The sequence below is a fragment of the Hirsutella rhossiliensis genome (genome assembly GCF_020360975.1).
Source record: "Hirsutella rhossiliensis strain HR02 chromosome Unknown scaffold00008, whole genome shotgun sequence".
Classification (NCBI taxonomy): Eukaryota; Fungi; Ascomycota; class Sordariomycetes; order Hypocreales; family Ophiocordycipitaceae; genus Hirsutella; species Hirsutella rhossiliensis.
In genome coordinates, this window is record NW_025408674.1 from 2,476,861 (window position 1) to 2,489,478 (window position 12,618).

At 59.7% G+C, this 12,618-nt stretch overlaps 6 protein-coding genes across 6 annotated transcripts; 3 read left to right on the top strand and 3 right to left on the bottom strand.

Moving 5' to 3' along the window:
- Positions 1–1,238: 1,238 nt before the first annotated feature.
- On the top strand, positions 1,239–2,597 carry HRG_07637 (uncharacterized protein; the record flags this gene model as incomplete). Its single annotated transcript, XM_044866108.1, has 1 exon — positions 1,239–2,597. The coding sequence occupies one exon, from the start codon at positions 1,239–1,241 to the stop codon at positions 2,595–2,597; it is 1,359 nt and encodes a 452-aa protein (XP_044719072.1).
- A 1,255-nt stretch (positions 2,598–3,852) lies between these two features.
- On the top strand, positions 3,853–5,418 carry HRG_07638 (uncharacterized protein; the record flags this gene model as incomplete). The annotated part of the gene is made up of 1 exon (XM_044866109.1): positions 3,853–5,418. One exon carries the CDS (start codon positions 3,853–3,855, stop codon positions 5,416–5,418), a length of 1,566 nt encoding a protein of 521 aa, XP_044719073.1.
- A 515-nt stretch (positions 5,419–5,933) lies between these two features.
- On the bottom strand, positions 5,934–7,097 carry HRG_07639 (uncharacterized protein; the record flags this gene model as incomplete). The annotated part of the gene is made up of 2 exons (XM_044866110.1): positions 5,934–6,728; positions 6,780–7,097. The coding sequence occupies 2 exons, from the start codon at positions 7,095–7,097 to the stop codon at positions 5,934–5,936; spliced, it is 1,113 nt and encodes a 370-aa protein (XP_044719074.1).
- Positions 7,098–8,027: 930 nt separating this feature from the next.
- On the top strand, positions 8,028–8,237 carry HRG_07640 (uncharacterized protein; the record flags this gene model as incomplete). The annotated part of the gene is made up of 1 exon (XM_044866111.1): positions 8,028–8,237. The coding sequence occupies one exon, from the start codon at positions 8,028–8,030 to the stop codon at positions 8,235–8,237; it is 210 nt and encodes a 69-aa protein (XP_044719075.1).
- A 262-nt stretch (positions 8,238–8,499) lies between these two features.
- Positions 8,500–9,497, bottom strand: HRG_07641 (RNA recognition motif domain-containing protein; the record flags this gene model as incomplete). The annotated part of the gene is made up of 2 exons (XM_044866112.1): positions 8,500–9,268; positions 9,415–9,497. 2 exons carry the CDS (start codon positions 9,495–9,497, stop codon positions 8,500–8,502), a joined length of 852 nt encoding a protein of 283 aa, XP_044719076.1.
- A 2,407-nt stretch (positions 9,498–11,904) lies between these two features.
- On the bottom strand, positions 11,905–12,573 carry HRG_07642 (aminotransferase class-III domain-containing protein; the record flags this gene model as incomplete). The annotated part of the gene is made up of 1 exon (XM_044866113.1): positions 11,905–12,573. One exon carries the CDS (start codon positions 12,571–12,573, stop codon positions 11,905–11,907), a length of 669 nt encoding a protein of 222 aa, XP_044719077.1.
- Positions 12,574–12,618: the final 45 nt, after the last annotated feature.

A 12,618-nucleotide genomic window follows, 5' to 3' on the forward strand; every position in this document is an offset into this window, starting at 1 on the left:
GAGCTGCTGAGACGTCTATAAACACTCCGAGGCAGACCCCAATGGGGGCTGTCGATTGGCTTCTCGTCCAATGACTGTTTGCGTGAATATTGCGCTCTGTAGGTGCATGGCTGTTTGTCGACCAACACGTTCGTCATCAACGCTCTTCCATGTCCGGCGCTCATGGAGCCCGGTATGACGATGCTGTCGCCCCGCGCGCCAACGGCAGCTAATGGCCGAGCGGGGCCTAGCAGGCGGAGACAGCGGGCCCCGAGCAGGCCATCGACAGGCTGATTTCCCGCAGCAAATCGCCTGACCCGAGAGCGCCTTGTCCCAGGTACCGTACAGTACCTACACAAGGACAAGGAGCACGAGCTGACTCGCATCGGCGTGTTTTCTACCTTTGGCAATATACTTTTGACCCTGGCAACCGTTTCTTCGTTCACGAAGAGCTTCAGTGCCAATGGGAAGCTTACATGGGTGCACAACCACGTGCAGTGACATGTTGCTGTGCCTGACAGCAGCAAAAGTGGCATGATGCAGCACAGTGCTTGCTGGACTGTACTTGAGCCTGGAACAACGAGATACCTGTACTCGGTACCTGCCTCGGTAGATATTGCAGGAGAACGAAGGCAGGGCAGGTACCATGGGCATGCTGGCATCAACGTCTCATCGAGGCCATCTCAACACGCCCTCAACGCTTCCCATCTCTTGCTCGCGACACCTTGGAGCACGCCCGAGAGCCCAGGTGTCCGTCTCCTCCCCCGTGGGCTCGAGCGTGATCGAATCACTTGGACGACCCGACGACGACACGCCCGACAAGACGCGATGCCTCGGCCTCCGAGTCCGCCGTCGGCCAGCAGTCTGCGCAAAACATGCCCTCACGCTTCGCCATCAGGGTCAATGCCCTCACTTCTCGATGCCGGTGACGACGCAAATGCCTGATCCGGTCTTCTGTGCGCGCGGCACTAGACGCATGGCCCTCCTGGCCAAGAATGCTTGTTGCGAAACGAGAGCGCCTGTCTCTACCAGGCCAAGTTTTTTTGGGTTCGCCCTGTCGTTCCTCCTATTCCTCATCCAGCACAAGCCCGCCGCCCTTGGATCTCGGGCCCTCTTTGTCAGCGGGACGCGCAATACATGGATACGTGCAACGTCAGCTCTCGCCTCTACTTGGTCCGACGAAATGAGTACAGATAGATGGCTGCCCATTGCTTCTCTTCTCGACGATTCACAAATGCTGCCCTCCATGACGATAAGACATGCCACCGCGGCCTGGCCTGCCTGACACCGTCGGGACTTCAGGGGTATCGCAATCCTTGGCCCTCAAGCCGCCCCTGCCTCCAACCTTTCCCACGCGCCTCGCCCAGCAAGCCAGACCCATCGAGCTTCAGCTCCCGCCCCTCATCGCCGGCGCCCTGCCCGCAGCATTTGCCAAGACCGTGGCCCATGCCCTCGACAACGCCCTCTTCACCCACTACTACCGTGGCGACCAGGACGTCCAGCTAAATCTCGACCGTGTCGTTGACCGCATCCTCGTTAATTTCACCAGACGGCTCTGGCATGAGCTGTACTACTTCTACCACCAAGCCTCCGATGCCGAGCACTCTCGCCAGGTCGCTTTGCTGTTCGAGGGCCCCATCCGCCAGATCGTCCTCGTTCTCAACGGTCCCGAGACGGCAAAGTGCCTCCTCGACCTTTTGGCCCCGGGCTTATCTCGGCGGCAGTCGACGTGGTCGTCCAGTGCCCGAGGCATAGATTTGCCGCTGGCCTTGCAGCTTCTCTGTGGCTACCTGCACAGGGAGAGACCGGCGCAGTTTCCCGGAGAGCCGCCCGACCAAGTCGCCCGTCTTCTTCACTCCAGAATCCTCACCGGCAACGCTTCGGCCAATCTCATCTCTGAAATTCGGACCGTTCTCTTGTCTTCGCATCATGTTCAGATGCATACTGCCGAGTCAGCCATCTGGAGTATCCTCCTCGTCAAGTGCCCCCGACCTCCCCCCGCCGATGGCTTTCGCGCCCTCCAGTTCAAGTACGCATGTCAATTGTTCGGGCCAATGGATGGCATAGGCGACCCGGAACTGGTCCGCATTGGCTCACTGCCCGCACTCACGGGAACTGCCGACGAATGCGTGTGCACGACTGTTTCCGACTATGTCAGCCATGTATGGCCGCAATGCGGCTTGAGTGTCTTGCATTGTCTCGAAGAGGCAGTGAGCAGCGCCTCACTTTCGGTCCACGGTCAAAGCCGGTCAGGAGTTGCTGTGTGGGATGGTGCAGACGAGGACCGCTCCACCTGCTCGGGACTTCGGCTCATTCATGTTGAGATAGAAGAGACGGAGATTCGGATGAGCGTGTCTGCGCGGATCCCTGCCATGATACAGGTATTCCAACAGATGAGCTGGACCTTTGCGACGCTCAGCGCCTCGCCATTTCCCGGCATGCTCTCTGAGTGTGCCGTCGACATCTCCAACTGGACTCACGACAACGACTCGGCACATGTCAACTGTGTCCTGTCACACAGGCCCGTCGCGCACGACGCCTGCCTCCCCTGGCTGCGACAGATGCAAGGCGCGGCGATTGCCAGTGGGTTTCCCATTCAAGGCCTGCCGACGCAATAAGTACTATAGATGACGGGCATGCGCGGGTTGAGCGCGCAATGCTGGTTCCATTCTCCCTTTCTGGGCTGAATTTGGGTTGGTCTTGAAGTCTTGTGGCTGCTGTAATGATAATGATACCCGCGCATAATGAATCTTGGATTCTTTGGTCCATCTACTTTGTCAAGAGTCTTGGCGTTTACATCTGTTGCCGTCAAGCATCCTTGCCCTTGACGCCTGGGTCGAAATCTAAAGTTGGCTGACGGCAGATCTAGGACGCTGTACGTACAGTTGTTCCTTTGCCTAACACGTCGCCGCAGAACCGAGGTAATTAATCATCCCTCGTTCCTGTTGGCGCCAAGGCCCCTAACTGAAGTGGCTCCAGACCGGTGCCAAGGCTCGGCGGCGATACAGCCGCTCGTGGTGCCGGTGTGGAGTGCGGGAACCCCGGCCGGTACTGGAGGCCCAGTTGCATCGCGGGCGCGGGCCGGTGTCACGCCCCACTCTAGGCGGCCCGGCCAGACGACGAAGGGCGCGGCCGGGACGGTGGATGAAGTTGGGGGATGAGCCCCTTGTTTCTCTTTTTCTCACAACGTCGAGATAAAAGATTGATCGGCTTGAGATGTGGTTGCGCCCGGGTTGGTGCGAAGATGGAACAGGCGGTGGTTCTCAAGGGCAACGTCGATGGCCGGCGCGGCGACCTCGCTCGGTGCCGCGCGACGGTCGTTGGCAACGCGGCGCGCAGCCACTGTTTTCGTCTCCGGGTGTGCGTTGCTAGGGCTTGGAAATTGGATGGAAGAGTGTCCGCGGTGCAGCGCGTGAGGCCCAGGGGAAACACGGAGACGCGAGAACGCGCCTCGAGGGTTGCCAAGTGCAACCGCCCCGGCACTTGAACGAGTTCTGTGCGCACTGCATCTCTCTCTCTCTCTCTCTCCATCTCCCTCTCTCCCCTACTCAGGCATTTCTCCTCTTCTGTTGCACGTCAACACTTGCCTCGATCCAAACCCTCCTCAAACAAGAGCAGCCCAACGCTCTACATCCATTTCTTTACACCCTCGTCTCAAGCATCGGGCTGCCTGGACCGCGACTTCTACCCTGAGCCATATTTAACCTTTGTTTACTTCTTCTTCAGAGGCAAGGTGAGGAGGATATGAGAATCCGCCTCTGAGGACCTCTGTTTCTCGCCTACCACATCGCCTTGCATTCTGCCACAGCAAGACGTAGTCAGTCGTTTCGCTCTGCCCACAAGGTTCTTCCCCCTGCACTACTCAACTTCACCATGGACCCGCCAATGGGGCTCCCAAGCCTGGGGCCCAAGTCCCCAGGCCAAGGTGTTGAAAGCCCCGGCAAACAGCATCAGCCTAAGTCTTTGACCCCAAGGCGCGTAGCCAAGGTGAAAGAGACCCCGGGCCTGGTGGCATTGCTCTCTCCTGGCGGCGGCGGCAGCAGCAACGACGTCAATGCAAAGGCGACCCTGACGGTTACGAACAAGGACGGGGAGAAGATGAAGAATGGGGAGGGAACAGCCAAAGCAGATGAGATGGGGACCAAGCCGGGGCAAGCCCACGGCCCTGGCCATTCGGCCGCTATCGAGGCAGAGAAGATCTCGACTCCAGTGAGGTTGCCCCCCCGTCGTCGCGGCGGCAAGAGCGGCAAGAGGTCGAAGAAGACTCGGGCTAAAAATAGGAAGAAGAGGGCGTGGAACCGCAGCGTCCACAGCCTTCCTCAATCGCCCGCGGTTAAGGCGAAGCGAGACTCTGCTCCGGCGACACTGCCCCCCGGGGGTAAGGACGGCGGCGGCAGCAGCAGCAAGGCAAAGAAAACGCCGACAAAGAGCAAGATTGACGAGGCGAAGAAGAAGAATGAGGACAGGGACAAGGGCAAGACGGGGATCAGCTCGGAGCAGATCCGCGGCCTCAAACCATCGCTCGCCACCAAGGCAGACCGAGACTCGGCTCCAGCGGGACTCACTCCCCAATACCGCGATGGCGACAAGGCCAATGCAACGACGGCGACGAAGAAGAATGCGGAAACCGTCAAAGCGGCGGAGTCGCTTTCCGAGCAGGTCCGCAACCTCGAGGAGCAAGAGGCGCGCCAGCGCAAGGGCAAGAAAGTCCTCGCCGCCGAGAACCGCCGCCTGGGCAGGGAAATATCCGATCTCAAGCTCGACTACGCCAGCGTGCTCTCGACGGTCAACCGCCTCGAGGCCATGAACCACTCGCTGCACTCGATCCGCGACCAGACAGCCGATAAGCTCGACGCGGCCAACGAGGCGCTGCAGGTGGAGCGCGCGCGCGCCGACGGCCTCGCCGTCGATGTCAAGAGAGAGCGCGAGGCGTACGCGCTGCTCGTCGAGCGGGAGAAGCGCGGCACGTTTGAGCTGCGCAAGTTCCGCACCGCCCTCGCCGCCGCCTTCAAGTTGCTGCCGTCGCTCGAGGACCAGGTCTCGTTCCGTGGGCTTGTGGAGCGGACGGAGCGCCATCTGCGTGAAAAGATGGCGGGGGAGGGCGCGGGGAAGGGCACTTCTCTTGTCCCGGGCGATAAGTCGGCGCGTGCGTTGAAGAGCAAGCTTGCTGCCCTGGACGGTAAGGGTGACGAAGTCAACGACGACGTCAAGCCCAATGTCAAAACGCAGACAGCCGCTGGCCCCGTCGGCGCCGCCAAGCCGGAGATCATCGAGGCCAAGGTGGTGACGGCTAAGCCAGCTCAAGCATCGGCCCCGGAGACGACCCCGGCAGGACAACAACAAAGCCTGAAGAGGGAGCGCCAGGAATCGCCTCTTGTCGTGTGGAGCGATGACGAGTTCGACGTGCCCCTCGCCAAACGTCGCCGGAGCGTCAAGTAGTCGCAGCCCTGTCGACCAAGCTCTACTTGCGAGCCCAAGAGCCGCTGCTTGTATTGAAGTCGGAGCGCTCCGGAGTGGCTACGTTGCATGTCGCTGGACAAATGTTTTGAGGGGAGGGGGAGCTCAAGGCTCCGTAGATGGAATCAAGGAACGCACGGGAAATAGTCATGGAGGCTTGGCGGATGACGCGCTGTCTGTAATGAATAAAAATGAGACGTATTCTGTCCATCCTTCCCGCAGTCTCGTGAGCCTCAACCTGCGTTCTAGCGGTACCTCGGTGGTAAAGAGATGAAGGAAACGGGCCCGACAGTGATGCCACCGATAGCCCGACGGCACAGCCTTTCCACGCGCCTCCCATCGAGACGAAGCCGCAGTCGAGGCAGTGCTTTTCAACCAAACATGCAGCTGATTCGCATGCTCCCGAAACGCCTGTGCCAAACATACATAGACCGTTTTCTCTGCGCTCAACGAGACATGTTGACGCCAAACTCAAGTCGTCGCCACCGCCTGGCAGATCACTGAGGGTTGTTTCCCAGACCGGAGCTGGCGGCGCTCTCTCCCACCTTGACCTCGTCTTCGGGGACGCCGACGCCGAGGCTGGCAATGCTTGTGGTGCTCTGGCTCGTCATGCCGCGCCCTCGTTCCGGTCTGGGGGTGGGGCCGTCATGGGGCCCGACTACAGGGGTCGTGATTGCGGCCGTCATCGTGCTCGCGGCATCGCTCGGGACTCGTCCCGCGGCGCTGGCCCGTCTGGACTGCACCATGCGTTCCAGGTCCCTGATTCGCCTCTTCAGGCCCTCGTTCTCCTTTTTGGCAGCCTCGAGTTCATGCCGATAAAAGGCCGTCTCTTCGTAGCGCGACGTGGCGGGCATGAGGCTGGGGCTCATCTGCTCGGCCAAGCTTCCGCTGCCCGGCGTGGCGGCGACGGAGCTCATGGGCATAGACGCGGGCGGAGGGACTCTTTGCTGGTGAAAATAGCTGGACGGGTCGATGGAGCTTGTTTGGGGCCCCGGAGAGTTGGTCTGGCTCCTTCTCGAGGCGGAGCTGTCCTGTCGTGACAAGGGCAGGGTCGGGCGAGGCCTGGCTTCGTAGGAGGAAGCGAGCTGCATGGAAGGGATATGGGAGGTTGAGGACGAGTTGCGGTGGTGACGGCGGGCGGTGGGGATGCTGAAGCCGGACCCGGTGAGCAAGGACGAGTCGGCGACAGGCTCGTGTGTCGACGCGGTGGCCGAGGTGGAGGAAGTGTTGGACACGACCGAGGCATTCTGGGCGGCACGGAGCAAGGAGAGTTCGCGCGTCAGGCGGTTCACCTATTCCTGTGTCAGCTGTTTCGATCTTGACTAGGGAGTGGGATAACGTACCACAGCCTCTTGCTCCTTTTCCAACTGCATGTGCAGCTCCGAGGCCGTCAGTGGCCGTGGATGGCGCAGAGGCCCGGGGCCGGGACCGACGCCCGAGTCTGGCGCAGAGGGAAATGGAGGCTGGGAGCCAGAGGGCTGGGTCTGGCTCTGGCTGCGACTGTGGCTGCGGGCATGGCCGCCGACGCCCTGGTTGGACGGCAGAATATTGAGCGAGGGAGACTGGGGCACGGGCGGCGGAGGCATCGTGTTGTGCGAGGAGCGTCGACGAGACGCGGCCAGTGAGTATGGCGAGGGAGGGACCGAGTTGAGGTCGGGCATGATAAGTAATAGGCAGAGAGGCGGTGCTTGTCCGAATTGAGATGGACCCTTGTCCTCTTTTTTGGGGGGAGGGGGGCAGCCGTTGTTCCTGTTGTTACTGTGAAAGTAACTGCAGGTGCTGAATGAGGAACCAATCACCGCCCCTTGAGACGTGGTCGGGGAGAAGGGGAGGAGAGAAGAAATGGGGACAAAGAAAAAAAAGGGATGCTATCCAGAGAGTCCAATGTCCAGTCAAAGGGTCGAGACCTCGTGCCGATGCGACGTTGATGCCGGCCCTCCACCACACGGCCACCACAGGGGGCCCTAAGCACCTAACTTACAGTGGGCGGAGGCCCTGCCAGTACAGTGCAGCGCAGTGGGGTGACAGTGCTGCCAAAGCGGGGGAGCTGGGTGGCCAGAGTGGCGTCCATGCCTTGTACCGCCTCTGAGCTCGCAGCACCAACGCTGCTGCTGCCAGGGGGAGGAGGCATGGTATTGAGGAAGTACAGCACTGTATTGCATACCACGCCTTACCGAGTCGACTGCGATTCCTGATTATCTGTACTCGCCAGAAACACACAAAGTCCAGCAAACCTTCCCAAAGGCAGCCTGCTCCACCAACCCTAAACCCCCCTGCTCCTGTCGCTTCGTCATCTTGACAGCATCTCGATTAACCTCGGCGCCGTGTGCCCTGCCCCGAAATACATGCAGAAATACATCTGAAAATGCAATGGATGGACAAGTGATGTAACCGGCTCGCCATGACGACATCGACAACCTCCAGCATAAAGGCTCTTCCTCTTCCTCTGCACAAGCATCAGCACTGTTCCATCATCACCACCATCCCGCGCTCAAGGACGATACCAAGTTAAATCCCCGTCACTCTGTACAAGACACGTCAGCTGCTGCCACCCGTCTCAACTTCTGCACCCTCTCTAAACCAAGCCCACCATGCCTGAAGGTGCCGAGTCGCCGCCGCCCGAGCGCCAGACGGGTGCCCAGCTCCACGACCCTCCCGCGTCCGGCCATGGAACCGACTCGGCAAAGGGCAAGGACAAGATCATGGACAAGGAACGCCAAGGCTTGCAGTCGAACCCCAAAGGCCCCATGGATGACTCTCTCGAGTCAAAGTTCTCCAAGAAAGAAGGCAACTGTGCGTGACGATGCGAGACAGCACAGAATAGCCACAAGCTGACCCGATTACAGAACCCTCAATCAACTTCACCCGATGCCATAACAAAAATATTGATGGGATTGGTCGTTATGGACGGAAAACCAAGTAGAATACCTCAATAATACATGTGCAAAGAACTCGTCGGTCACACTCACTCACATTGATGTCATCGACGTCATTTCAAGGCGTTTCCTATCATCATTTATCCATTCTTCGTTCGCCCATAACTATCACCGCTTAGCCGCGCACTTAACCAGTTTTCTCGTCGACAGCCTTGACTCCCGGGACAGGGTCGGTGGGATTGATCGGCGCCGGGTTCATGTTTCCCGTTGCCGGCTCTCCAGTCGTCGACGACTCCTGGCCAGCATTGGCAGTCTTCTCCTTCTCCTTGCCAAACACCCTCTCGAGACCGGCGGCCTTGTAGGCGCTGCCGCCGTGCTCCTCCTTCTTGAGCTCCGCGAGACGCTGGGCTTCGGCGTGAATGTCCTGCACCTGGCGGGAGCCGTTTGTGTAGAAGTTGACAATCTTCTTGCCCGTCGGGGTGTTGCTGGCCTTTTCAAAGTAGGTGCTGATGCCGGTCAAGAAGGTGTTGGCGCGCTTGGTGATGCCGTAACTCTGGTCGGTGGCCTTTGCGCGGTCCGAGGCATGGTACTTCTTGTCGAGGTTCTGCAGCGTCGTAACAAAGCGGCTGGAGACGCCGTGCTTCTGGTCGAGCTCGATGGCGCGGTTGATGGCAACGTCGCCTACGACGTAGCCGTGGGCGAGGTACTCGGCGAGGATCCGGGCGCGGGGCTTCTCCTCCTGCGTGATCTCGTCCGATTCACGCTCGGTATTCTTGGCGTAGTGAGAGGCGTCGTCGTCGGTGACGCCGCTGGCGCTGGTGACGGCGATTTCGTTGGGGCCGAGCTTGGTGTTGTTGAGTAGCAGGGCCGTCTTCATGGCCGTCTCCTTCTCAAACGTGACATCGGCCGTCTTGGTGTTGCCTGACGAGGAGACCTGGAAGTCGGCAATCTTGCCGCTGGTTTTTATTCTCGTCAGCGTGAGAGCTCTCTGCCTGGGGCTGAAACGAGAAAGAGGGGTAATGGGAGTTGAGGGACATGTAGAGCGCGTGTGCATTTGCGTCGAGGAAAGGGAGCGATTAGATGGAAGGCTGGCTGGCCTTACCAGAAGCTAAAGAAATCCTTTACTTCGGAATCCGTGGTTGAGCCATCGATGTTCTTTACGTGGACGGTCGATTTATTGGCCATGATCGAGGGATGTGAAGGGTTCTGGAGGAGCAGATGAAAGTTTGGTGGGGTACAGAGAGGGGAGGAAGCAGGTTGGTGAGATAGAGGATGGAAGAACTGAGCGTTGTAGTGCGATGCAGGCTTTGTGCGAGCGGAGGTGGGAGCAGCTGTTGTTTTGTTGCTGATGCTATCGGCTCGTGGGCTTTGTCGCCAGATGTTCTTTGAGGGGCAAACTGAGGGGGCGACGTCATCGTGGAGTGACGGCGAGGGAGGGGGAGGCGGCCGTGGCTGAGCACCAGGGTGCTTGCCAAGTTCTTGCGGCGTGTGCTATGTACCTACCAAGTACAGTGGGACTGATTGTGCGTACAGTACGCCCCCGGGGGCGCTTACCGACTTTCCCTTTATTACGGGCACACACAGGACGCCTAGGGGGTTTCCTGGCCCTTTAGCCTCAGCTTGGCTTTGTACCCGGCGTACGAGTGGCTTTCGGCGCAACTGACTTTCCTGTACTGTGCTCTGGCCGGGAACCTTGCACCTTGCTGTCGGTACGAAGACGCAACCTCGACCCAATAGCACGTGCCACAGCTTGAGCATTTGCTCAACAAGGGCTCAAAATTTTGCCCCCAGACAAAAAACGCTGGCGTCAGCAACACGCAAGCTCCTTCACATGTCTACATTCCTGTCCAAGCCATCCTCATCTACTGACGTGTCTCGCCAGCGAGCGAGCGAGCGGCGACTCAGAGCTCCTGGCCCCACCATGTGCGCGGCGAACCCAACGGATTACACACAGTAAACGAACGAACGAGCCTCGACTCCCGGGCGATCCACTTGAGCTCCGGGGTCCGCTCCGGGGTCCGCTCCGGGTCCGCTCCGGCCCGCATCGACGTTGGTGGTGTGCGGAGCCGTTCTGGCAATGGCACAAAGAAATCATGGCCCGTCACCTTGCCCCGGAAAACGTCGCCTGACCGATGCTGCGCCCGTTTGCCCTTGGCCCTGCATAGCCTGAGGAAAAGATTGACCTCATCTGTAGAAGGAAGTGGCCGGTAGATGTGGCATCTGGGTCTCACCGCGTCAACAGCATTTCCAAGCTTCGACGGGCAGGCTTCGACGGGCAGGCTTCGACGGGCAGGATTGCATAGTTGGTTCGTGCCTGGCCAGTTTCTGATCCAGGCCAAGATGTCATTATCCAGGCTCTCTTTATGCCAAGGTTGAAGTGCTGGGGAGCAGGTGGGTTCGTCGTGGTACTTATGCTAGACTGACACGCAGCCCAGGCCGAGGACAAAGGCCGCCATTGGCCAGAGTCCAAGGGAGACGGGCCAGGGTGGCATCTTGCAGCCGCATCCGCCTGCAGGTGCCACCAACGTCAACTGAAATGTACTTGCCCATGACTGGTGACAGCTCTCCTCCTCCTCCTCTCCCTCCCTTCCTTGCCTCCCCCGCTCACCATCTCCAGTGCTTCTCCGCACGGCACGCTCTTCTGACGCATCTCTTCCAGCAATCTCGTCCTTCTCCGTCGCCTGATCGCCACCTTGCATCTTCCTGCCGTGAAGTGCGACGCTGCATCCATCGACGATAGCGCGCCCAGACTTATACACCGCTCCCCAGCCACCTTGGCACCCCCCCGGCCGACTTTGATCAGGAGAAAGGAACCTGATAAGAGGCGCGCGTTTCTTCTCCCAGTGTTTGTAACCAGCCTCCAACTCAAGCTCGACACGTGCTCGTCTTCCAGGCACCAGTTTTCCGCCACGGCCTTGTTCGACCGACAGGACCTTCTCTCCCTCCATCAATGAAGGCTCCGCGCCGGCACGGAACATGGCTGCCTTCACCGCCCGCTACTCACACCTCAACGAAGAAAAGGTGCTCAACTTCATCTGGGTCGGGCTGCTCAGCGTCGAGGTCTTGATGATTGTCGGCGTCGCCGTAAAGGCCATCGCCCGCCGCCTGAGCCGCAAGCCCGGGGCGGTTGCGCTGTGAGAGGCGCCCAGTCGCGAATTCGCCGGGAGCACCGCCTGTCCCATGCCTCATGCCCTGATTTTGTCTTTTCCCCGGCGCTTCATGTTGGTTGACACAGCGGAATGGCGTCAATGCTCGTTATCCTTGCACCCAGCGCTTGCCTCATCTTGCTCCCATGTAATCCTCGTGGGCGAGCCTTGATCTCAACAGTTTTGTTTCCAGTTGGGAAATCGCCGGATACAATATTTAATAGGCGATTTATTCTTCGATATCTTCCATATTTAATAGGCGAGACACTCTTCGACATATTTTCTGGCTGGCTTTGTCGACGGAGGGCCGAAAAACCAAGGGGGGAAGGAAAAGGAACCATGAGTGCCGAAAAGGGAGACTCTTACGGACACACTCTTAAAAGCCGTTTATGGTCCAGGGTATACGCGTACACACACACACACACACGACCTCCAAAGAGCAACAACTAATATAGCGGCAAGGTCCCTTCGGTCTGGGCCAGCGCTTGCTCCAAGATGCCGACACCCTCCTCCATCTGGGCGGCCGTGACGGTGATGGGCGGGGCGATACGAAAGACGCCGCCGTAGCTCGGGTGGCTACTCAGATTGGCCCAGAGGCCGAGCTCGTAGGCCCGGTCGCCAATGGCCGAAGCCAGCTCCGGGGCGGGCGCCTTGCTGTCTCGGTCGCCGACAATCTCGACGCCGGCCATGAGGCCGCGGCCGCGCACGTCGCCGATGCAGCCGTAGCGCGCGCGCAGTCCTTGCAAGCCGACGTGCAGGATACGGCCCATGCGGCGCTCGTGTTCGACGAGGCCGTCGCGCAGGACAATCTCGAGCACCTTGTCGCCTACAGCGGCGGGCAATGGATCGTTGAGGTGCGTCGTGTAGAAGAAGAAGCCACGCTCGGCCGAGAGGCGGCCAATGTCGTCGCTGGTCACGACGGCGCTCAACGGCAGGCCGTTGCCGAGCGTCTTGGACAGCGTCAGGATATCCGGCACGACGCCCTCGTGGTGGATGGCCATGAGGTCGTCGCACCGGCCGATGCCCGTCTGCGCCTCGTCGACGATGAGCAGCATGCCCCGGGCCTCGCAGTGCCGCTTGAGCGCGGCGAGGTAGCCCGGCGGCAGGATATGCATCCCGGCGGAGCTTTGGATGCACTCGATGATGCACGCGGCCAGCGA